General features: G+C 38.4%; 1 protein-coding gene across 1 annotated transcript in view; it reads right to left on the bottom strand.

The window, feature by feature from the left end:
- Positions 1-3623: 3623 nt before the first annotated feature.
- The window catches only part of elfn2a (extracellular leucine-rich repeat and fibronectin type III domain containing 2a), an 84099-nt gene continuing 61286 nt past the window's right edge, over positions 3624-26436 (bottom strand). The window contains exon 3 of the mRNA XM_056759122.1: positions 3624-9027. Coding sequence (XP_056615100.1) covers positions 5949-8723 — 2775 coding nt within the window. The 5' untranslated portion in view covers positions 8724-9027 and the 3' untranslated portion in view covers positions 3624-5948. The remainder of the gene's footprint in view (positions 9028-26436) is intronic.

The raw sequence follows: 26436 nt of genomic DNA on the forward strand, positions 1-26436 counted from the left end.
GGCACAAACGTTCTTTGTTGCATATTCACCGCTTCTCTCAGCCTTTTTTCATGGCTTTACTCAGAGCGGAACACTGTATACACATTATTTCCAGCAATACCAACCTCAAAGCAGGCCTAAAATGCCACGCAATGTTTCCGAATTGTATGAATAAAAATGGTTCAAGCTTAAGGGAAACGCAACCTGCTACGGTGGCCATGAAGAGATTGATTGGCTTACATGTGAAACGGACGTATGGCACAACTCACTTACATTTGTGTAAAACCAAGGAGGTTTTAAACACGGCCTCGGTCGATAACTTTGGAAATGGCAGTTTGGTGATGAATGTAACTGTTGAATATATATTTATTAATACTCCAAGGAGCCGGATATATTAAAGTCGACGCTCAGTAAAGCTGACACTGCAAAAGAAAAAAAAGGAAAATGTATTCATCTAACAGGGAAAAAGTATTGACAGGTAATAACTAAATATGCACAAGGGAAAATCTATGGCAGGATATTTTAATCCCTCTAAAATGCCTGGAGTGAAAAGCATTGCAAATTTCTAAAATACCCTTTTAAAGAATATTTCCTTAACACAGGCTCACAAACCCTAGTGCTTGTGTGAGGTGTCCGTATATCTTTAACAACCTGAGAAAGTTTAATGTCTAAAGCCATTAAAAATGAAACGGTTTGGGTTCTGCTTCAGGACACATTCCCTACATGTTCACATTCTCTCTGCTTCCTTACAAAAAATAAAACTAAAAAGTTTTGTTTATGTAGCGTTAAAGCGTAGCGTGAAAGTCACAGAGGGCTGAATTATCTTGTTTCTTTTTGACATCAAGTCCCAATCCCTGTCCTACAGAAAACATGGAGATGCAAGTACACCACAGAGTGATGCTGGACAAAGAAAATGTCAATTTACACTAAAATAGCTAATCTAAAAAAACTAAACGTTAAAATTTAGTCAAACGGAATGACATCCACATCTATATTGTACATCTATAATGTGACACGTTTGGAAGTGAAATGTACAGAATATACAACGAATAATATAGAGATAACACCATTAAGTTGTGTTTGTTTGTAAATGCTTTAGCTAACTTGAACCAACAAAGGGCAATATGGTTATTGGTAATACAATTATTCATGTTAGTTCATTGAGCATTATCTAGCCATAAATTAACCATGGTTTTAAAAAAACATGGTTCTACTACACTTGAAGAAAAAAAACCATTTGCTGGGTCCCAATTTGCATACTATCCGTCCTAAATAGTATTCGAAAATAGAATTAGTATGTCCCAAATCGTAGTATATTGAAAAGAGTATTCTAAAGATTCCTGGAGGGTCTACACCTTCCGGTAGAAATTCGAGGTGCAGAATGATGCACACATTAAGTTTATACCCACAACTCACCACGAGTAGGCGGAGTTAAGTGACGCTCTACTGCATTAATAAAATGAAATGACTGATGCGTCACTAAATTAATAAATATAAGCACAGAGTTAACATTACATATGAAACAATGAATGAATAGAGACTTAAATGGAAAGGAGAGCTGTTTTTTGATGTGTGTGACAGTTAATGGCCACAATGTTGTCTAGGCAACAACGGCCACTTCCGTTTCCTGTTCGTATGTCCCAGTGCGTATGTTTTGCTACACATTAAAATGTATAAACTTTTTGATAACAAAAACAGTACATACTTACATATAGTACATATTCTATGTAGGCGAATTGGGACGCAGCAATGCTTACAGTTGTAAAACCATATTTATAAACCAAAGTTTTCAAAAAACGTAGTTAAATCATGGTTACTATAGTAAAAATGGTTTGGCCAGTAGTAATCAATGCACCAAAAATCATGGTTACTACATTTAAACCACAAAATGTTTCTTCGTAAGGGTGGCCTAAAGGTGACGTCACCTAAAAAAAACATGTTGATGACATTTTACAAATGAATCAGTCACATAAACAGGACAGTAAGATAAACGGCGGTGAAAGTGAATTTGATGAATACTACATAGTGAGAATATTTCATTCCTCACGGATGCATTAATAAAGTATATCCGTCTCTACAACAGGCTCACTTTCGTTTAATATAAAAATGATTTGAGTGAAAGACATGCCCGAACTAGTGCTTGGATCTCAGCGGGTTCCTTTGAGGTCCTGGTTGACCTGCTGAGTTAATACTCGTCTCAAGATAAGGGGGTTGGAAATACAGCGATTTCAGTCTTTTTGCATTAAACACTGAGTGGTACCGTGTAGGGCGTGAATAACATGATTTTTATTCTTTGTACCCCCGTGTAATCGGAGGGTTTGATTAAAACGGTGCGTGCAGAATAGCATGTATAGTTCATTAAAACAGGAAAACTATTCCATGTTTCCTAATCATCTACCAAATTCACTTTTTAAAGCGGCGAATGAGCACACACGTACACACGCCTCAGTCAAAGCATGCGGAATGGAGATATGAACCAGAAATTCTCAGGCACAATACATCAGCCTGGAAAGAAAAACGTTTTCATCACACGGCAAACACGCGACGGAATTTGACAAGAGCATCAGAGGACAATGTTAGCGTTTGAAAGGCTTATTATCTCTATGCACAATATGGAAGAAGGCTGGAGAATCGTGGGCAGGAAGCCTTTCGCTATTCAAAACTTTTATTAGTGGGAGGATGATGTTCAAACTCGGCAGTCCGCGATAAAACAGAACAGAGAAGCGGAGGTTTACTGCGGGAATCTACTGTATAAACCTTCACCTTTTGTCCTCTGATGAATTTTAAGGCATTTCAAGTCTGTTGCTCTCAGGACATCTGCAAAATATCTCAACTTTTGTCAAAAGTTTCATTTTATGCAAATCGATGCATTTATATTATTTATTCAATAAAAAAAAATATATATACATATATACTGTGTATTATTCATTCAATAAAAAATGAATAAATATATATATATATATATATATATATAGCTTGCATTTATATACAATTCATAATTCTATACTGTTTATATAAATAATACATAATGAAATAACACTTATTTGGGCTGTATTAGGAATTTTGTGTGTGTTAAATAAATGTAATAGATAATTCAAAGTTATGCAAAAGCATCCTGGCCTTGATCACGGTCCGTCAGGGCATTCTGGGAAACAAATAAACACTCTTACATCGATAATTTGATAAACATCACAGCAAATAAACAACAAGTGTAACAATGTCATTTCAATCATAAAACAATGTTGTCAATTTGACAAATAAATAACAAGTATATAAACAACAAACAAATCTTACAAATGTTTGGCACCTTCCTTTAGATAAAATAATCACTCTTTGTTTAAGTACCAGGGCGGCACTTTTAAGACTGTATGTGTCTGTAAACTTATACAATATGAGTAGATTGTAAAACTCTGTATGTGCATGTGTTTGTATGTATGTGTACACATACAGCGATTTTCTTTTCACTGGACATACCCATTTGAAACCTAATACTACTTGTACATATACCGGACAGTATGTAACCATAGTTAGTATAGATTGTACTCGTGTTTGTTTTGTGTCACAGTTTTCATAGTCATAGCTTTCTATGAGACCATGCGCACACACACACATGTACACTTTTACCGACTTATCAGCAGGAAATAATACCACAAATTATTTTCATTCCCATAATCTGACAATATACTTGAACAAGACATTCCAACATCACTTTTCCCAAATTGCCGTATCTCTCAAATAATAACACACGCCTCGAGGCCGTTCAGCAGACTCATCTAACTGAGTTTAAGAATACAAAGGCTGTAAAAAAACAACTTTTGGGCTGTTAAATGGAAAGAAATGAAATTTCGAAAGGGCTAATGATGGTTGAGGGTGGAATATATGAATTAAACTGGGGCAGATACATACTGTAGGGGTTTATCATTTTGTTGTGAGATATTTGTGGATGTTTCTAGATAGCCTGTTTTTGCTAATGTTTATTATCATTGTTTCCTTTAAACAAGAAAGCTTTTTCTGTAAACTGATAATTTGACTTACTGTGGATTTTGTGATCTCTCAAGTTTTCCTTCAGATTTCACAAAGAAATGTTCACAAGTGTATACTGTATTTTTTATTTACCGTGTCAATTCTCAATTAGAGAGTATTGATTTTAAACCTTGAATGATGATGTGGCGTGCAGCTAATGCATGCTTTGAGTTTTTATATGCAACGTTAAACGGTAGGCAAACATCTGCAAAATAAAGATCGATACCGGTCCACCACTGAAACTTAATGACACTTGACATCAGACATGCTCACACACCTTAAAAACATTCACAAAGAAACCTGCACTTTATTTCAAGCACAAGGTCTTGAGATCAACCCAACCACAAAAGTCTGAGTCGTCATACGCTTTGCATTTTTAATCCTGAATTCACTTCCACCAATGCTCCAGAGATGCATCCTGGTTGATGACCTGACCGGAAAGGAAGAGATTCATTTCAATCTGGCCGTGTTAATAATATTAGCACCTCTGTGACATGATGACTCTTCCATCGTAAATGACTAATTCATTTTCCCTATTAAGCCATGCAAGGACAATAACAAGGTCTTAAAAAAGGGAGATTTGAGAACTAATTGAATTTGTTTCATTCCTTCCCCTGTTGGACCAAAGCCAACATCAGGTCAACAGAAGTGGGTTATAATCAGAAACAAAAGGTCAGATCGATGGGGCAAGACAAAGGCAGAGCTGTTGCAGTATTCATGAGTGCAATTCATGTAAAATTGACTGAAGATGGGGCCAGACTGTTCTTTATTATACGGCTCTCTGGAATACTTGAATCTGATTGGTCAATTGGTCACTGGTTAGCTAATAAAATGTAATCTAAAAAAATCTCTATTTTCTTTCAGGTGGAATAATGTACAGTCAGCTGGTTGTTATCGCGAAATAAACCCTTTAGGAACCCCATAAGGGTATTTTTTCATCCCTGTCGGGTGTGTTATGTGATAATGATCGGATGACTGCACATTATCCCTCACATAGTATAGATGCAAGACCATAAAGGTATTTTACATCTAGTGGTTAAAGCATTTTCAAGACTTTGTTTACTCAACCCCTTTAGCATTTCTTCCAAAAGTCGAACTCTTTGTGCATTGTGCCCCTAACTATAAACCAATTGGATGTCCACCCTTTATTAAACTGGGTTCTATATCTAGCTGCCATTTGTAGTCATAAATATTTTCCAGATCTGCTCCCCTAAATTTAAAATCTCCAACCCTCAAACCCCACATTACACTCTTTGGACAAAAACTGCAGAAAGAGACAAAACAAAGAGAAAATGGCTTTGAGGCGAAGAGCCGACTCTGCCACAAACCAATGCCAAAACAGAATTAGCATTGTGTGTTTTATCGAATTGTCACACTTTCTGAATGCTAAGCACATCCAAAAGGCTGCCTCTGGTTTGATAAGTGTTTCCCACACACACTGTAAAGCATGTGTAGGTGTCTCAAATCAATGAATATGCCTAGGGTATGGGTTGGAAAAGGGTGGCTATGTTATGACTTGTAAGCTAAATTCAAACCCTTTTATTATTTCTCGTGTGCTAATTAACACCGTCACCAATAATCTTGATAGGCATCGATTGTAACCGTCCCTTTAAAGTGAACTCAAACATTTGTGAAATAAAGACCGTTGATTCCTCTATTCACAGCATTAACTTGTCAAACTACAGTGGGAAAAGATCACAGGTGGTTCACGAGGTAAAACGAAGAGATGCTAAAATGAAACTTGATGCCTTTTAAGTGCCACATTTCCTGTGCATTTCTGGTTGGTTGCTTATCCATGTCTTAATGAGTTTGGAACACCTGCTTAATTCTGTCTTTTTCAGAACACTTGTCTCTGTAGGGACCAAAGCACCTGCTGATGAAGTCTGCTTAGCTGTCTCAAGAGCCATCCACAACCTCTCCTCCTGCCGTCATGTCTCTCACAACCATCACAGTTTCTGCTGCGCCGACACTCCCTTCCAGTAGTCCAGAATGTCATGCAGATCTTCATCTTTTGCAAACTGCACTTTCTTTCGAAGAGCATGGCCTGCTGCTATGTAGGCCTCCTCGCGAGGGCTTTTCTTGTAGGGCCTGAAGCGCTCCCAGATTTTGAGAGTGCTCTCGGAGGAGTACTCAGGGCTGGAGGAATACCCCGAGTAATTGTGATGACGGGGAGAAAGTTGGGAGTAGGCAGTATCCTTCTTGGTGCGAGTGAGAGGCTTCAGAAAGGAGACTTTCTGGGCAGGGGAGTCGGTGGCACCCTCATAGTAGAGGGCGGGGAAGGAGTGTCGGTGCTCTGAGCAGTGGTAGTCTGGGTGCACCTCCAGGTGGTGCTGCTGAGCTGTGGTTCCCCCACCTCCGACCACAACACCACACCCACCCGAACCACCACTGCCACCACCGGCTCCCCTTCCACCCCTGCTGCCACCATCTCCTCTGCCGTTACTGACTCCCTGAACCCCAATTAAGGGCAGCCTCTCTAGCGGCTCCCCGCACCGGACAGGGCTGCCTTTCTCAGGGTACTTGCATTGCTCTAGGTTGCGAGGGTCGGGGACGTCTAGGTTGTAAACCCGAACGCTTTTAACAGAGCTACCTGAAGACACACTGCAGCGGTTTTTGACAGAGTTGATTGAAACAACTGCGGCATCTGCGCTGAGTTGTCTCTGCAGGGGCCTTGAGGCTGTGGCTGGGGGTGGGTCCCTGTAGGGAGGGGAGAGGAAGCCCCCTCCACTGATGCCTGGCCGTTCAGAAAGGGGTAAAATGAGGGGAACAGGGGGTGGAAGACGGATTTTAGGGGAGGACATGATCTGACATGTCTCAGTGATGGTAGGGGAAAGTGGGATTAACCCTCTAGCTAAAGATATGACACTAGGAGGTGGTGGAGAGGCAGTGTTATCCGCTGTAGTTACAGTGGCTGCAGCGGCTGCAACAACAGCTACAGTGTCTAGTTTAAGGGCATCAATGCAGTTATTGATAATCTGGTTTACCTTATCCACCTCCTTGGCAATAGTGGAGATCTCTGAAGTTGAATCTCGACCGTCGTCATCAGAATCATCCGCTCCGTTAATCCCATTTTGTTCTCTTGCCATTTCATCCACTGAACCGGTTACAACTCCATCTCTCACTCGCTCTTCTCCTCCCGGTAATGTCCGCACATCCATATAATTACACTTATTGGTAGAGATGGCCTCTGAGAAAGCTGTGGCCATTTTCTCGACCTGTGGCAGTGAGGAAAGTCGAGAGGATGTGGTGTTGGCAGAGCCATGGAGGATGCCCAAGCTTGAAGAGGTTGATTGAGGCAGTTTGCTATGGTGGTGATGGGACTGGTCGTGGAGTTTCTGCAAGGCGGAAGGATCCTTGGCTGCCGCAGCAGCAGCTTCGGGTCCATAGCGCATCTCCAAAATGGTTTTCTTTACACTGACAGACTTATCTTTTTCCTCCTGTATTCGACGCCTACGCAGGCAGTAGTACACCAAACCCAACACAATGACCATTCCAAGCAGGCAGCCTACAATGGTCATAATGTAATGAGAGGTGGTTGAGGGGGTCGCTTTCAAGTCGTCAGGCCCCGGAGCCCGCGTGGCAAAATACAGGCAGGTATGATTGTACCGCTGGGAATTGCGAATTGAGGCAACACAGTAAGTGTAGTTTGTGTGGGGTTTTAAATTGTTTGCTATGACAATCTCTTTTTTCTTCTTTAAGTTCATGATGTCAGACACGTAAGAGTGGTTGTACTGTACTAAAATATACATTTTACTAAAAGGCTTGGGAATATGTACCAAAAAGGATGCAGTGTAGAGGGACACGGTTTGCAGCTTAATAGAGGGACTGTAGGTGGGGTCTGTTGTCGACGAAGCCGTGGGCTGTTGATAAGGTCCCACTTGATCAGAAATATTAATTTCCACTCCAGAAGACTCCGTCAGAAAGTCAGGCAGGGCAGTTATGCTATTAATTCCTGTTTTGCACATAGAATACAGGATGACACGAGCATTTCTAATATGATTGCTTCTGGGACTCAACAGAGGGAAACCAAAGAGTTCTTTGGGTGTCTCACATTGAAGTCTGTCATAGGTGTGAGTGACGTTGTCAAAAGCCTCCAGCCAGATGAGGAAGCTGTACAAGTCACAGCCACAATGGAAAGGGTTTCCAGCCAGTTCACACACTATTAGCCGCCCCAAAACAGTGAAAGTGGATTCATCCAGCTTTGCTAATTTGTTCGAGGACAGATCAAGACTGCTAAGGCTTGGACACTCCCAGAAGGCATTGACTGCGATGACCTCTATAAGGTTATGCTGAAGATATAGGCACTGCATTCGACCCAACCCTCGTAGCATTCCTTCTGTAAGGTTGGTTAACTTGTTGTAACCCAATTGCAAGACCTGTAGATTGGCCTGTCCTGCAAAGGCACCATCCTCAATGTAGGAGATTTCATTCTTGGTGAGGTTGAGGTCGGTGAGGTTGGTAAACCGGCTAAGTGAGGTGAAGAAAATCGCCTTGAGCTTGTTCTCGTTCAGTCGTAAGTCATGGACGGTGTTGTTAATGTGCTGTGGGATTGTCTCATAAGGAGGCTGGTTCTGACTGCAGATCGCCAGCCAGACATAGCCTTTATCTCCCTCAATTAGCCAGCAGTCACCTCTCACAAAGGAAGGTGCATGGAGAAGGAAAAACAGGGGGAGAAGGAAGGTGGGTGGAAATGCACAACGGAGGCTAAACCTGTAGGCCATTCTTGGAGCCAAATTGGATTTGTTTTGATCAACAGGGAAAGAAAAAAGGTTAGGGTTTAAAATAAGACGACTGATCTCGAGAGATCGACGACCAATAGGATTAGTTAGACAGGTTCAGGGAAAACGAGTCTTGAGGGCAGTCACAGTACGGGAAACATGATGCCAAACATAGTCCTCATTTTACATGGTCCGTGTAATAAGGTTATAGCGTCGCTTGCCACAGCCGTAACTCATGGTTCTTGACCTTCTGACTGTTCTCCTTTTGAACGGCCTGTGAATAGTGCGAATCCGTCAGCCTATGAATCTGAAAAGAGAGAAAAATGGGTAGAGAATGAGAAAAAGGTTTCGATTATATACAATACATATTTACAAGCAATTTATGTATGCAGATTTAAAGCCATACCACTATGTTCAATTTACAAGTCAACAGTGTTCAGTTATGTAAAACCTTTTGTGCACAACAAAACATTAAAGCCTGCTAACTGTTGTAAAAGAAAGCGTAACTGACAGCATAATTAGGGACCAAAATGTTGAACAGCCACGAGTCTTTTCAAGTCACAGAGGTTTTACTGTGTCTCCGAGGATTAATTTAGGATTACCGCCATTATACATGCTTCGTTTTTGTAGAAAAACAGTTTCCTTAGTTGCATAAAACATCTTAGCAGCGCAGTTTTAGCTGCTTGAGTAAATGCTAGCGTGTATATTTGTTTATATGAATGTGTGTTTGCTAAAATGTGTAGTACTATCAAAACGCAGTCATTGGGTTTCATAATGAATGAAGTCACTTAACGAAAATCAGTCATCATTTACTCACTGTCATGTCATTCCAAACCTGACTTTCTTTCTACTGCAGAATACAAAAGAAGATATTTGGATGAATGTTGGTAAGCAAACAACATTGGGCCCCATTGACTTCTACTGTATGGACACAAAACCACTGAGACATTTCTTAAAATATCTTCTTTAGTCGCATCCAGGTTTTGAATTACGTGAATAATTGACAAATGTTCCATTTATTGTTAAACTTTCCCTTTAAGAACGTAAGTAGCATCAGAGAAAACACAATAGAAATGTTTGTGTGTATTTCTGTATGCATGTCTGGGGAAAAACGTGCGTTGCATGCAAATAACACATACTTTTATGTAAATTCAATGTGAACAGTTAGTTAATCTGACACGAGTAGGAATCACCCTGCTGAATACATCCCATCGCTTGATCCGTCATAATACTAACTGAATGTTTTTACGCAATTCTGCATTTATAATAGGACTTCAATTTGCACGATGACTGTGATGCATTTAACCAAAGGAATACATTATGCTAAAATAAAACTTGACTGCTCACACCAAGCCACCATATTTAAACATCCCATAATGCACTTGGGTGAACAGCACTGCGGATAGATGACTAATTCTATTGTTCATACTCAAGGTTAGTATGTTTCGAAACAATTTTTGCTCACTCTGACCCTTCTTGAATCATATTCTTCTCTACTCCACTGGGAGCATTTTCTCTCTCACCATTATTATATCTTCTATTCACTGAGCTCTGACTGCATCAGATTGAGTTCTAATTAGTTAGTCTACTCAGCGGAGCCCAGAGGAAACTCCACAAGTTCGGCTTCACGCTAGGGAAGGTCTGACAAAATACGGGGTCACTGGAATATTACGCCGGCGGCCTCAGAGCGACGTTTATCTTAACGCATACAATTACTTGCAGTCCCTGCTGATTTCATTAAAGCCGGCACATCTTCTCTAAACACAAAGATGATTGAGGGGCAATTTGCTTTTAATCCTCTGTGGTATAAAAATAAAGTAATAATACACTGTTGAAATGCCCATAAGACCTCCTAATCGTACTATCACAGCAGGTGTGTGATGTAACTACTTAAAATAAGCCTCACACGGCGAACGACTGGAGTCGTGTAAGTGTGACTACATTTTTCTTTAGTTTAGCAAGCAAACCATCTAGGAGGAGCAACAAACCCGCGTTTAAACCAACCAGCTTCAGGGTTTTAATCTGGTTTTCATAATATAAAACTGAATCTGCAAATGACTAACCGGGAGCATTTTATTAACCAGACAGAAAACAAAACCAAGCACACTGACAGTTAAATACTCGAAAGCTTTGTTCCCTGTAAAGACAAAAACAGAAAGTGGCAGGAAACAATTAAGACTTTCGCTTCTTTTTCTTCCTTTATGCTGCCAAGCTTCAGGCCTTTGTGAGGACCTGAAACCTATTCAGTTTCTCCACGTGGAGTTATCACACACTGTATCTGCCTCTTAATTAGGTCCAGAGGCTTCAGCTAATTACAGCTTGTGAAAGCAGGTGGACCAAACCGCCGTTTACTTTAGAGAGCTCACTCACCCCCACTCTCGGGGGGACGGGGGGAGGACGGCGCCAAAGAATAAAGAGAGGGAATTTAAGGAAAAAAACGACTCGGAGGATAACAAAGAACAGACAGAACACAGTTCCCCTACAAAAATGAACCATGATTTAATTACAAAAAAATATGGTTAATATACTTTTACTATAGTAAAAAAATTGTAACTTTACTTTTACTATAGTAAAACCATGCTTAATAAACCATAGTTGCTATACTTTTACTATAGTAAAACCATTGTTACCATCCTTTAACTCTAGTAAAGTACTATACTTTCACTATAATAAAACAATTTTTTACAATAGTAAAAACATGGTTACTATACTTGTACTTTAATAAACCATGCCTACTAAACGTTAACTACAGTAAAACCATTGTTCCTATACTTTCACTTCAATAAAAGCATACTAACTATACTTTGATATTAGTAAAAACACTGTTACTATAGGCTACTTGTACTATAATAAACCATGCATACTATACACTTACTATAGAAAAAACGCGGGTTCTATACTTTTACTGTGGTAAAGCCACAGGTACTATACTTTTACTCAAATTATACCATGCTTACTAAAGCATATTTACTATACTTTTACTATAGTAAAACCCTACTTACTATACTTTTTACAGTAAAACCACGGTTTCTATACTTTTACTAGGGTGAAGCCACACTTACTATACTTTTACTCTAATAAACCATGCTTACTAAACCATAGTTACTATACTTTTACTACAATAAAACCATGATAAGTAAAATCTAACTTTAGTAATGTACTATACTTTTACTGTAATAAAACCATGGTTACTATACTTTAACTGCGTATAAGTATACCCAAGATCATTTTTCGTAAGTGTTTGCCAAACTCTAGGCTAGCCTAGGAAGGATGTTCTGTGGTTGTCGAGTGACGGGGGGTTTTCTTGGCTTTATATTGTTTGACATTTTTCAGCCCACCTGTTGCTGCTTTTTTGAAAAAATGACATAGTGTCACATCGTATGTAACCACTGACCTTTCATGGTGCTATAGCCCAGAGGAGCTGTGTCTACCTAACCTGTCAGAAAAAAACTTGCTCATGTAGTGAAAGTCAAAAAGGCTCCTAATTACTAACATATACCTGGTCTTACGTTATTTCTCTTAAACATTTTCTTTTGCTGACATCATCATGCTTTCATATTCTGCTACAGGACATTTATTAAGTTCTGTAATCTGGTATATTTGTTTTCTTACAACACTGACCCAAATCCAATTGAGGCTGACAAACTATGAACTACTACTGGAAATACATCAGATTTGACTTTAAACACAGATCCAATTGTAAATCCAATTAACAATATGCATTTAGCACAAGTGCTTGAACTTCTTTTTTCTTAAGCTACTGCAGTACATTTTTGTAGAATAAAAGCTTTATCTCCGAACAACAGCGACAGATCGTGCCTGAAGTGGGAAAACTCTGTTCTCCAAGGAAGGAGGAAGAAAGCTACAATCTCAAAGCATGCGTTTATTTCCATTTCACATACGGACAATGCAAACCCCACCAAGACACTCCACATACACAAAAGATGCAACTTGTTTAATCCGAGACATTTGTTTGACACATCAAACAGCCCGTTGAGGGCGAGAAATCACGCACTGCCAGCTCTATGTTCACCACGTGAGCCGAACTGACACGGACAGCCACGGGGGCATTTAGAGCTAAGAGACACATTTGTCTGTGTCGGAACGCTCAGACATCGCACTGCGCCTCTGACATCCAATGACCTACAAGAGTAAAGCCCCAGAGGGCCCGCAACTCAAACTTCCTGAATTCTAATTAGTTGCCCGTGAGGCTCGGGGTCATGAATGAAAAGACAGAGTTCTTCAAAGTGCCCTTAAAATACACCACATATTATCACTTAGCATGTCTCACACTAGGGCTTGGTATCGATTCTAATGTTTCGATTCGATTCTGATTCACAAGCTCTCGATTGGATTGGATTCTGGATTATAGATTTAATATCCTATAGATATTTCTAAAAAAGATCAGAAAATATCACATTCAAATGGTGAATTGAACAATAAAATTAAGAGCCACAAACCTGCATATTAAACTATTAAATTCATATTAAAGAAAAAAATCAATTCACAGCTTCTGAGAATCGATGTAGAATCGAGTGCTTTTAAAAAAACGATAAATCGCTTTTTCTGCTGAGCGGTATGTCAGCAACATTTACTTTCCAGGGAAGCATGCAGAGAAAGAATTCGAAATTGTCTGAAATTGTAAATATCTGTCTGTTGACTAAACGAAATTCATTTCATGTTTTTAACTTTGCAGCATGATCATAGTGGTGTTTAGATGGGCTTAACCGTTGAAGCTGATGGTAAACTGGTCCAGCGGGTCTCACTGTTACTCTATGTTGTTTTCTGTAAAGGAGAGTTAAGAGATATTTGTTTGCAAATTAAACTGTTTTATTACTGTTTTCGTTTTATATATATATATATATAATATATATATATATATCAATATTATTGTTATATTTCTAATATTATAACTATATACTGTATAATAATAAAAAGTATACATATATCTTATTTAATAAAAAAAATATATATTGCAGTAAATAATAATATAACAACATTATAATACAAAATAATTATTATTATTATAAAAAATATTTAAATCCTATACTTAATAATGAATATCAAATATAATATTGCAAGGTTTTCTCTCTTTCTGTGTTTCTTTGCCACATTGATATTAAAACCGACTGAAACATATAAAAACAGAGAGGTCACTTATATAATCGGGGCGTTGACAGACTTCGACAACTTGAGCGAGGATTCAAAAACATTTGAGATACAATATGCTGAGACATGGCTTTATTAGACTTGGCAATCCAGTATCCAATAATACATATCAAACTCTGTTTTTAGTCCTGGAAAATCAGCCCAAAATCAGCTTTTGCATTTAACAAGTTTATAATCAACAGTGATTCTAAAGGGAGTCTCATAGGCCATTAAAAACTATGCAAAACAATGAACAAACCAAAACATATAAATATGGTTAAAGAAGCTTAAATCCGCCTCTTGTGCCTTAAGAAAATGCAAAAATTGAATTTAAATACAGAATTAACGTGATCATTTTCTTTCTCATTGTGTAGCTATACCCCACACAAAGCTGCATTCTTCATATACATCACATTTATAAACAGTAGGATTCCTCTGTCTATGAAGGGGCTGATGTAATATTTTTTTAACAGGTGAAACTGAATCAGTGTGCATTTCTACACCAGCCTCTGGGAACCGTTTCAACATATTCTCTCCACTCCCAGAAAGAGTGATAATACACAATCAACTGCCGGTTATGATAAATCAATTCATCACCAGCTTCTTGTCTGTCTTAGGCGTGTATGAATCACAATTTATCACAAATTATGTTGAAACAAAAGCTTGCGGAACCCTTGCGGTCCCCAGCACGACGCTCAATTCAACACAAGCTGTAGGATAATCCCAACTTTTGCGAATTGACAGATTTATCATATGATTCGTGGCACTGTGGATTTCCAAAAGCATCTGCGTGTGTGTCTGGGGTATTCCGCCTTGTGCTTCGAAGAGTAATGGCAACACTTTAAAACAAGTTACATTTGGTGAGTGGAGTTCCCAATGGCGAACCTAACCGAGGTGGCTAAAAAACACATCGTGTTCGCAATGACAAAACAAGACAAAAGAAAGCAAACCTGTACACAGAACACTAGCTGTGCACATAAACACGGTTTCTCACGGCAGACGGGATGTAGGTCATGTTTTGCCGAAGGCTGCGTTGGAAGGGTTGATGCGCTCATTTGTGTTGGGTGCAGATAGTCTTGTCAAATTTCATCTACCCGTTCCCATGAGACGAGCTAAAAAACATGGGGACTCGGAAAGGGGGAAGCTTTCCAGGAAGGTTATCTGCTGCCCGTAAGATCCCCTATCCACTTTGAGCTATATATCTATGCTACCAATTCAACCCAAGGTGGTGCAAGCAACTTTATTAGTCTGACTGAGACATGTCGAACGGAGGTATCGACAGTTTTGAAACAGCCAATACATCCGAGAAAATAAAGTTAATAAACTGTATAATGATTATTTTGATACAAATACAGTTGGATTTACTCATCCTCAAGTTGTTTCAAACTTGTATACATTTTTTAAAAAGAAGATATTTGGAAGAATGTTTTAACTGGGCCACTATTGAGTACAGTAGTAGAAATAAAAACTACTATACCAGTCTGTACAGGTACGTCTGTAAGTTGTCTTTGTAAAGATCTGGAAAATATGTCTATATGACGTCTGACAACCGTTGTGAAAATGAACCATGATTTACAACCAAAAAACATAGTTAAAACATAGTTATTATAGTAAAACTTACTACACTTTTACCACTTAAACAAATTTGTACGGGATGAGACATCTCAGAGATGTTCTGCAGATGAACAAAGGATGAAAAAAATATGTCTTGCAGATGTAAACTCAGACATCCAACAGATGTATGTGTCCTATAGGAGATGGTAGTCAATGGTACTCCAGAATTTTTTGGTTTCCCACATTCTTCCAAAAACATATTTAGTTTTTTATGAGAAAACTTTTATTTTGTAAGCGCATTATGGCGTATATACAATGGTGTACACTTTCATAAAAGCGTCTGCTAAATTACTTAATGTAAATGTACCTTATAATCTTGCATCCACGCTAGAATGTTGTAAAATCTATTCTTACAGACTCTAAATACTTCTAAAAATCCAATTGAAATTGTTTAAAACGACATAGAAATGCGGTTTGGATCGGGTTTTCCAACACCACATGGATTCCCTTTAGTTCACAGTATTATAAGCAACTAAACTGATTTGACAGCAACGACACACACAAGTAAACACAATCGCGCATATCACTCGAACCCATATGCTGGCCGGAGGACCGGCGCAACTGTCTGGAGTAGCTGCGAATCTACGAAGAAGCTCTGACTCTTAGTGACAGTCAACATGTGCTTTATAGCAAGCTGCGTTAAGTTCAAGCCGATATGTTAACACAACCAAACCTCATATTTGCACGACTGTCACTTTCTCTTGCGTTACCACAACACAACCAGAAACACACCTCAACTTTGAGGAAACTAAAGGAAATCTATACTTTGCAGTAAATTTTTCTTATAGAACAAATTTTCGACTTGTATGGGATAGGTGGAAAGTAATATAACCGGTCACCCCACAATAATGTCCCAGTTGCTTCGGAATCCTCTCGGACTGTCCGCACTTGGTTTGAGTCCTTGATCTGAATCTAAAATAGATTTAATTTCGTTCTTGTCTTGGCGGAGAGGTTTAGAAAACGATCAGTTATGAGAAATGATTTTTATATGTTTAGAGGAGATCTTAACATATATGTAAAGTGTACATCCCCAGCTGTGATTCTCAAAATGATTTTGGTAACACGAGCAAATATGACAAACTCTGTCAGCAATTTCTTATTCACTTTCTCAGATGATGGATAAGTCTACATATCCTATGATCCTATGTGACACATCGTGTCAGCGAACGACACAATATACTGTTTATAAAATTACCGCTTTGTGAAATCCATCATTGATCATTTCATGGCGAGATGAAACCAGCCGGCGACAGATCTCTTTACATCACAGATCTACTGTGACTTTAACACGGCAACGGGGCCTCGTGAATAAAATAAACTATAATCGGAAGAAAATTGAGCAGGTAAAGAAATGGTGAGAAAATGATCACAAAGTGTTCAAATAGAGGCCATCTGTCACAGCAAAGCGTACTATTTACAAGACTGTCATTTTCCACGGGTAAGACTTACAATACAAGTGCATCTTACTCTGTCACATTTAGAACAGCACAGTTCTTTATTGTGCCGCTATTATTGACAAACTGTGTTTTTTGAGTTTCCTTTGTGCATTTTTGATTGATTCCTATAATAAAGCTTAACAGAAGCTATGAATTATAAAAAGTTCTGTTTTCTATTAACCAGAGAAAAATGTTGGGCTCGTAATGTATATCAACTAAAGAAAAATAGTCTAGTGTTTGTGTATAATAAATAAATAATAAGCAAATAAATAAGTAAATAAAACTATTTTCATAAATTAAACATACATAGAAGAAGGTATTTGTCTTTAAAAAAGGATAAAAAAACATTGTGGATATCTATTAGGTAAGTAACATGCTGAGCAAGGAGCCCAAGGAACTGAATCCAGATGAATAAATAAATACAATAAACAGCCTAAAAAAACAATTAGCTAAAATGACAGCCTTTCCAAAACAGACAAAGATGTTCCTGTATTCCGTGTTTAACTGTAAAACTGCTCACATAAACTACGATCCGACATTAAAGAATGTGTTTTGTCACACTTCCCTACCAAAAAGGTAAACAAGGTGGCCCATAGGTGGAGATGCCATCACGATCTCACATAAATTCATAATTATTTTACGAGGTGGCTAATTCGTTTGAATTTGTGCGATCTCATGCATTTGTTTTAATACGATTTTCTTAGGTGGCAGTGACATTCGGTTTAGTGGTGGGATTAGGAGAGGGGTTATGTATTGTTTTTTATTGGTTATTGGTACATTTTTGTATGATTCGCTTTGTACGAATTCATCGTAAACAAGCCACCTGGTATAACCGGTATAACCGGCTAAATAGTTCCTCTGTATTTTCGTTGTGGTGTGGCCTCTGCTATTGTCTTAAATTAAGAACGATTTTTAAAACTTTGTTCTTTGCGTGAACGGGCCTTTACTACACTCATGCTCTCTTTAACCTGTGATGTCATCACAGTACATCGGCAACCCCAGTGCTCTCTATCAGTCACCTGCAGTCCAAAAAATCTCATAGCACTTATTTCACAAAACATCACACACTCAAAAGCAAATACAATGACACCGCTCTGCTCTGCTGATATATTATTGACGCCCTGTCAGATTTAAACTCCCATGACTCCCAGCTCACCGAGCTACAAAGGCAACGGTTTCTCACCCTACGACCTTCACATACAATCTGTTGTTGTCACAAGTCTCTCTTAGACATCTGGGGAGGCTAGAATAACATTTGAAACACATTTACAATTTATAAGTCATGAATCAGGGGTCGATGAAAAGCAGGGTTATAGTTCTTGAAGAAACATAAGTTCGAGACTATCGACAGAATGTGTGATATGCTTTCGATTGCCATTGAATATGAATCTTATCATGCCTCGGTTCTCATAATGTGTGACGGTGCAAGACTTAAAATTGAATAAAATCACAGGAATATCATTTAAATATAACTGCGATAACATGTGTACCTCAAACAATACATTTATTGCATATTTTTCCTTATGACAGATGCGAAGGAAGTATTGTGAAGTGTTAAGTATGTGAAGAATTAATATTCATAAGCGGACACCAAACTGCATAAGTTTTTATCTGGTGACTGTTACTAGGTCTGGGAGCGTGACGTCCACACTCTCATTAAACAAGATGAATGAAATATGAAGATAAGGTTCTGCCTTGAACATTGGGGGGGGGGTGTTGACGCGGACACGCTTGTTTACGTGCAAGTGCGTCTGGGAGATTGGCTCAACATCTGCCGGGCTCAGACGTCTTCTCTTGAGCGACTCGAACGAGAGAAGAAAGATCCAGGACAAGCTCTTCATTTGTGTTCTCCCTCAAGGCAGAACTGACATTCTCAGCACGCCAGGGGGACTCGAGAAGAACGGCACCTTGTTTCTACGCTCGCTTTTAAGTGATTTAAGCGCAGCTTCTTGCCTCGGCAAAGTCACAACAGTCCTCGGCAGAGTCTCCTGTTGAAGCACAACTGTGACCATTACTCACTCGCTGACATACTCCGTGTCGAATGCGTGTGACATTTACAACGTTATGATAAATACAAACCTTGAAACTTGAACTTGAGGTTCTTGAGAATTTGTTTAAAGATGCAGATTTTTTTCACTAATTATAAAGTGCTCTTGAAATAGATTTTGTAAGCTGGCAATGCTTACAATATTAGCACAGATAATGTCAACAAACAAAGATGTTTGAGCAGATGTTACTACTTTCTGATGAAAAATGATAAAGAAGAATATTGAAATGTCCAGCTAGTATAATATCTTTATTTTCCCTTTGCTAAACAGCTACAGGACATTAGCTGCTTATTTAACCGTACAATATTTATATCAAATCCCCACTGTGTTTTATATTGAAATCAAGGAGATATCTTCAGTTTTATCTACATCTCTATGTGACGTTTGAGAAATCATTTCTTTATAATAAATAATTACGTTTTTATGCTACAGACGGTAAACTGCTTGAGTCAGAATAACACACGCTTGTCTTTTGTGTGTCATCCTTTGCATTTAAGCCAAATGTTTTCTGTTGAAATGGAGATGTCGCCTAAGGTTCAGACACACAGAATAAATCACACGAAGACGATGCTCTCAAAAACTCTCATGTACAGAAATAACCCAGAGGTTTATATGCTAATTAACAAACACAGAGCTGTTTTAATGGCACCATCAAGCTAGTTAGGAAAGAGTTGGTGTCTCTGTATCTTTCCTGAGTTGTGAATGACAAACACACACACACATACATACATACACAGACTGAGGCTAAGAAGTGGGTGCCATTATGCTGTTAAACATGTTTCTTCAACTATAGGCCCTTTGGACTCTTTCTCCATATTTCATACTAGTTTATTGAAATTGTCTCCTTATATGCAAAAGTGGATATGAACCATGTTGAAAAAAACAGCATATGCTGGGTTGGTATGTTGCGATGCTGCTTTGACCATCTTAAACCAGCTATGGACCAGCATAAACCAGTACAAACCAGCATACATTGTTTTTTTAAACAGGTAATACATTATAGCGTGTAGATTCTTCATAAACAAATGTTATGAGGCCCAACTTAACTTCCGGTAGACCTATGCGAAGAATCAATAACTGTTGACTGTTGAGTCTTCACATCAATAATCTCAACAGCAAATACGAAACATTTCAGGGGTTCAGATAACGTGGTTGCCAGGGTGGTCCCATTCTCCTATATAGTGCACTATATCGGGTGTCCGCCATTTTGTAATGGTGTAAGTGCCACACTTTAGTGAGAGTAGAAACCAATTTAAGACTGCAAATTGGACTGAACTATCGTGAATCGGATTGATCTGGTCGGAGTGCCTCCAAGGTAATGCCTCAGTTAATCAATCTCCAGTCATGTCGAAATGAGCCAAGAAGAGCTTCATGGTGACTTAACTGTAATTTTACATATTATGGTTATTAGAAGATAATTAGAGCAAGAATATATTTTGAGAAATGTCTCAGTGTTTTTGTGTCCATACAATGGAAGTCAATGGGGTCAATCTTGTTCGGTTATCCACATTCTTCAAAGTATCTTCTTTTGTGTTCTGCAGAAGAAACAAAGTCACTCAGATTTGGAATGACATAAGGGTGAGGAGGTAAATAATAGAATTTTGCTTTTTGGGGTAAACTGTACCTTTAATTGTAAAACATCACAAATTACTAAATGAAGCTCAATGACTGACTGACTAAATCATCTGGTGAAGTTTTTCAAGTCTTATCAAAGCATCATAATCATGCTCCTAATTCCTAAATGACACGGATGATCACTTTGCGGTACGCTAACTTTTTATCCGTCTGCCACAAAAGCAAAAGCTCGCCAGCTCTCTGCAGGGAAAGACAGGCTGGTATTTACAGAGAGGTTTTTGTCAAGTGTTTTGGAACAAACTTACAGCAAAAGGGATGTGGAAGTTTGTCAAAGTAACCGCTAGACGACACATAAAAAAACATCAAAACAAGCAATCCTTTACTAGGGAAAAACTAACAAAACCATTTCTTACTACAGTCTCTTTACCTCTTACCTTGAACTAGCTTTTCATGGCAATATTCACGCTGTCCTTTTTTCTACTTTGTCTATTCTCGCTCGGGTATTTTTTTGTTGACATTTCGAGGTAAGCGGCATCTTCAGATGAGGGCTCTTTTCATACCATCTCTGTGAGGAACACGACACAAGCCTGACGAGGGACCAGTGAAGAGACTTCAAGCCGAGTCTGTGAGTTTTATCTTGAAAAGGCGTTCAGGTTAACGTGGTAGAACGTGGCATGCCAACAAAACTGGATTCTGCTTTCATGAACGACAAGTGAATTGGAATCCTGTTTTTGATGTAGAAAAATATTCTTGAAAGCGATAAACTCGACCCACAATTTCGAAATCACCACTTGCCGTTTATAGACCATTATGCTTTTTATAGCATCTTTAAAAAAATAAAAAAATAAACAGCATAATTCTATTGGTGAATTGGGTGCTAAAACAACTCTAACAATGCATGCAAATGAAATGAGAGATGCGAGTGAAAGCTTGCCATCCAAATAAGAAACGAAGGAAATCTCGGTTTTAAAACGTTAACATGCTGCTTGCTTTCTCATTACACCGCTTGACTTCCTTAGCGTTTATTAACAAGCCGTTGATGTAGAACGCACGCCACCAAGCAAATTAAAAGCGGCACAAACAAACCTCTGGATCAGTCCTCTTATGATTCAGAGAGAAACAACTTTGAAGACACAAGCTGTCTCTGAAGCCACTACCTATCTCCTATAGTGCACTATATTGAGTGTCCGCCATTTTGTAATTGTGTCCGAAACCTGAGTGAACTACTTCATTCCCTACATTCATTCACTCTTTTTTACCCACAATGCACTCTGATTTGAGTGTACATTCGATTAAGTCACTATTGCCCATGATACAACACAGGATGACCGCTTGACTAGAATCAACTGGCCGTTAATGACGCGAATGTTTATGTTTATACCCTTTTGTTTGTTCTTGTTGACCGTTATTTTCCACCTTTAAAGAATAAGCAGATAAATTAATGTGACAACACTAGTGGTTTATTTTAAATATATAAAAAATTTGTATGAAATGTGATAGGAACGGCTGCAAATAAATGTGACAGTTATTTTGTTCAGTTCTATTAAATTTATACAATAAGTGTGACAAATAAAGTGAAAATGATATTGAGTATATTATAAAGCAATTCACAAAGCCACACAGGTGTAGTATAAGCTTACCATTATGTTTATGACGAACGTCTACGACAGTATTGTCAGACACAGGCTATATACACTCACCTAAAGGATTATTAGGAACACCTGTTCAATTTCTCATTATTGCAATTATGGTGGTGGTTTAATGGTGTGGGGGATGTTTTCTTGGCACACTTTAGGCCCCTAAGTGCCAATTGGGCATCGTTTAAATGCCACGGCCTACCTGAGCATTGTTTCTGACCATGTCCATCCCTTTCTGACCACCATGTACCCATCCTCTGATGGCTACTTCCAGCAGGATAATGCACAATGTCACAAAGCTCAAATCATTTCAAATTGGTTTCTTGAACATGACAATGAGTTCACTGTACTAAAATGGCCCCCACAGTCACCAGATCTCAACCCAATAGAGCATCTTTGGGATGAGGTGGAACGGGAGCTTCTTGTATCCCACAAATCTCCATCAACTGTAAGATGCTATCCTATCAATATGGGCCAACATTTCTAAAGAATGCTTTCAGCACCTTGTTGAATCAATGCCACGTAGAATTAAGGCAGTTCTGAAGGCGAAAGGGGGTCAAACACAGTATTAGTATGGTGTTCCTAATAATCCTTTAGGTGAGTGTACATGTCAGTGTCCGAAATCACTTTCTTTCACTTCTTCCCCATATAGTGGACTCAAATGTCATTTGCTATATAGGGAATAGTGAAGGAGTGAACGAGGGAGCACTTTCAGACACAGCATCGGAGAAAACAGGCCTGCTCTGTTTTTGGAGCATCTCTGAGCCCTGCTTTCATCGTGCCAGCGTGATTTATACCTTGCCTAAAGAAACCGTCCAGAGAAGGATGACTCTTCTCCCTCAACAGCCCACAGAAGAGGCTTCACCGTAACACCTGAGGTGAAGATGCACCTGCTCTCCCGCCAACATTTTGGCACTTGACATTTCAAGACGTTCAGTTATTCACTGACCCGTCCCCCTTTCCCAGACTGCGAGTCCATTTCTCTGCCAGTTTCTACTTTTCTTACATTTTTCTGCATCTCTCTGCCATAAAGCAGAAAGTGTTGACATTTCAAAAGTGCCTCTGCAGGGTGTAGCATTTCTCTATGTTGTCTGCTGTTTTTCGGTTCATTGTAGGTCATCTACAGTAAATGGTTTTGTAGCATTACTGGTACATCATGTTGTATAGAATTATGATGGATTCATATTGTTAAAAACCTGTATTTGATTCTTTCCTATGTGAAACCCAAATAAGATATTTTGAGAAATGTCTCAATGGTTTTGTGTTCATACAATGGAAGCCAATGTGGGTCAATGTGGTTTGGTTACCAACGTTCTTAAAAATATCTTCTTTTCTGTTCTGCAGAAGAAAGAATGTCAGACAGGATGGAATGAGGGGGGTGAAAATTGAAAGTGATTTTGTCACCCTGCGGTGTTGTTTGCAATGGGTACGTCTCGAACTTCCCTACCATGCCAGCAGGACTCAACCAGCAGATAAATATCTGGCGTGTGTCTTAACTTTGGTCTCTATTTTCCCCCATTGTGAAGTGATGGTGTGTGGAACTGACTGAGAGCGACACTCCTGTTCTCAAAGTAGGACAATGATTGACTGCAGGCAGTGAGGAGAGCGAGAAAAAGAGAGAAAGTTGAAGAGTCCAAAACAACCAAGCTGCTCAAAAATAACCAGGGCAATAGCAGAAATATGGATAGAGAGTTGATATTGACAGTGATAAAGTGGATAAAAAATTATAATGATATTTTTCAAAGTAACTGTAAGCAGTGGCGCAAGGGTCACAGTTATCCCGCCAAATTGGGCGACTTTGATAATGTTGCGCTGGTGCTTTTAATATTAAGCTTTTCATATTTAAATATCACTTTGTCATACAAATAATGAAATAGAGCCAGAGATTCGGCTATAAAGAAATGTGGATAAACAGCATAAGTGATATTTAATACGAATAAACAAAGAATGTTATTATGAGAAGATTGATAGCAAAAGCCTATTAAAAGCAAAAGCCTTAAAAGCATTTTTTGGTCTTAGATGATAAGACAGTGTTCAGTAAAGAGATTAGAACTTTGACGTTTTAAGATGCCCTAAACTGGAGATTAGTGCTGGATCTGGCAACCCTTACTGTCAAATACTAAACATGCGCGTAAATGTTCATACATAAATAATACAGCTTTGCAAAATGATGTCCTCAAAGCGAATAAATTACATTTCTACTACATTACAAATCTACTAATTATAATTGTGTAAAATTACATTTCGGTTTGTCACTTAAAGGTCCAGTGCATGACATATGGCGGCATCTAGTGGTGAGGTTTGCGAATTGCAACCAACGGATCACTCCAACCCTCCCTTTCGAGGCCCTATGGTGGCTGACACAGGACAAGGAGATAAAATATTTATGAAACGCACCCTATAGAGGAGTTCGTCCATTTAGGGCTACTGTAGAAACAACATGGTGAATTCCATTTAAGGGGTGTGTGTAAATAGAATTCACTCATTCTAAGATATTAAAAACATAACGTTTGATTATGTAAGATCTTTATACACATCTGAAGACATAGTTAGTTAGTTATGTATATCATATTGTATATCTGTCAATAGATCCTCTAAGAAATTACACACAGGACCTTTAAGACATTTAATGATAACATTTCAATGTGTTATTGCCTAAGACAAGTCTACCAAAAAAGTTTTAAATTACTGAGCTTCAAGTAGAAAACATCTCACCAAGTACACATCTCTGAGCCCCTGGTAAATTTTGTCAGATTTGTGAGGAACAAAGAATAGTTCTTATAATATTGCACTAAAATTCAAAAACATTTATGAGACACATTTATCTAAATCTACACAACACACTGAATGTTTTTTAAGTCAGAACCTGTACACAACACAAAAAAAGGACATTGGGGGAAAAGTATATTTCCTCCATATTTCTCACACAACCGACACATGGTTCCTAAAAGATGAATGATACGTGGGCTATGCCATGTGGAATGTCTCCCATGTCGTCCATTTATTGTTGTTTTACCCAACTCTGTACCCGTGTCGCGAAGATCACAAGCTTTTCCCCCGGATGCTTTTCCGGCTCCTTAACGCGTGTTGGCATTTGGAAGTCACTTTTAATTAAAGCTGCTATCTTTAAATGGCAAATCAATAAACCTCGACATGGAGATGTGAAGGTGTTGTTAATAACAGTGAATTAATCAAACTAATTAACAATATGCTCCTCATAATTTCCTAAAACTCGCTGGTTCCCATCTCTACATCTTAGTCTTGGCAGGTAATCTTATAGCATCTGCCACGGGCGGCTAAATTATCTTTAGTACAAGAGCAAAAGAAATAAACTATACAACAAGTTACTACAGAAACAACAGCGAGACAGAGACTAAACGCAGTTTAATTGTCAATGCATGTTTTAAAGTACTGAAATGTTGTGTTCGTATACAGAAGACAACAGTAAATCTAATTCAGATCATTGCTCTTTTTTTAATGGCCTAGCTTGGAGCTGACATTTTTTACTTGAGAAAAAAAATCCTTAAAATGGATAAAATCGAAACAGAAGCTGTCATACAGTCAAAAAAAATAACTAACTTTAAATAATGTTACCGTTTTATTTTACAGATTTTTTACAGAATTTCGAATATACTGCAAATATACAAGATTGCTGTAAAATATCAATTACACGTTAATAATACCGTTTTTTTACAAGATTTCTTTCTTAATTATTTAAAATCAATGCAATTTGCCAATCTATAAACAAATTTACTCTCTGAGGAAGTATATACATGTTTGAGCTCATTTTTGTAAATCTGTAACCTGTAAAGACTTCGGAGCAGTTTGAGACGTTGAAATATCTCATGAAACTAAAAGAGACAAATAAGATTACTGGTGTCTTTCATAGGATAAAGATCTGAGATGAAGAAGACTTGAGCAAAAGTTTCTGTTTGCTCTCCATTTAATCTCACTGCTGTCTGGGAAAAACAACTCCTCTATTTGTGACTGTTCAGTGAGAGATTTTATCTAGAAAAATAAAAAAAGAGCCAAAAACAACAACGACAACAGGAAAACGCTACAGTAGATACTGTGAGTTGGACAAGCAAACTAAAAAGAATTGCAACCTCAAAGAAATGTTCATTTGTCTATAGTATTTTTTCTAAGGGTCCCTGGATCTGCCATTATCTTCAAACTTGCAAAATCTAAAACCATAAATAGCACATTTAAAAGATTTAGCGTGAAAAGTAGTTGTCAACAAAGCAGAAAGAAGCTCCTT

This window comes from Triplophysa dalaica, chromosome 10, assembly GCF_015846415.1.
Source record: "Triplophysa dalaica isolate WHDGS20190420 chromosome 10, ASM1584641v1, whole genome shotgun sequence".
Classification (NCBI taxonomy): Eukaryota; Metazoa; Chordata; class Actinopteri; order Cypriniformes; family Nemacheilidae; genus Triplophysa; species Triplophysa dalaica.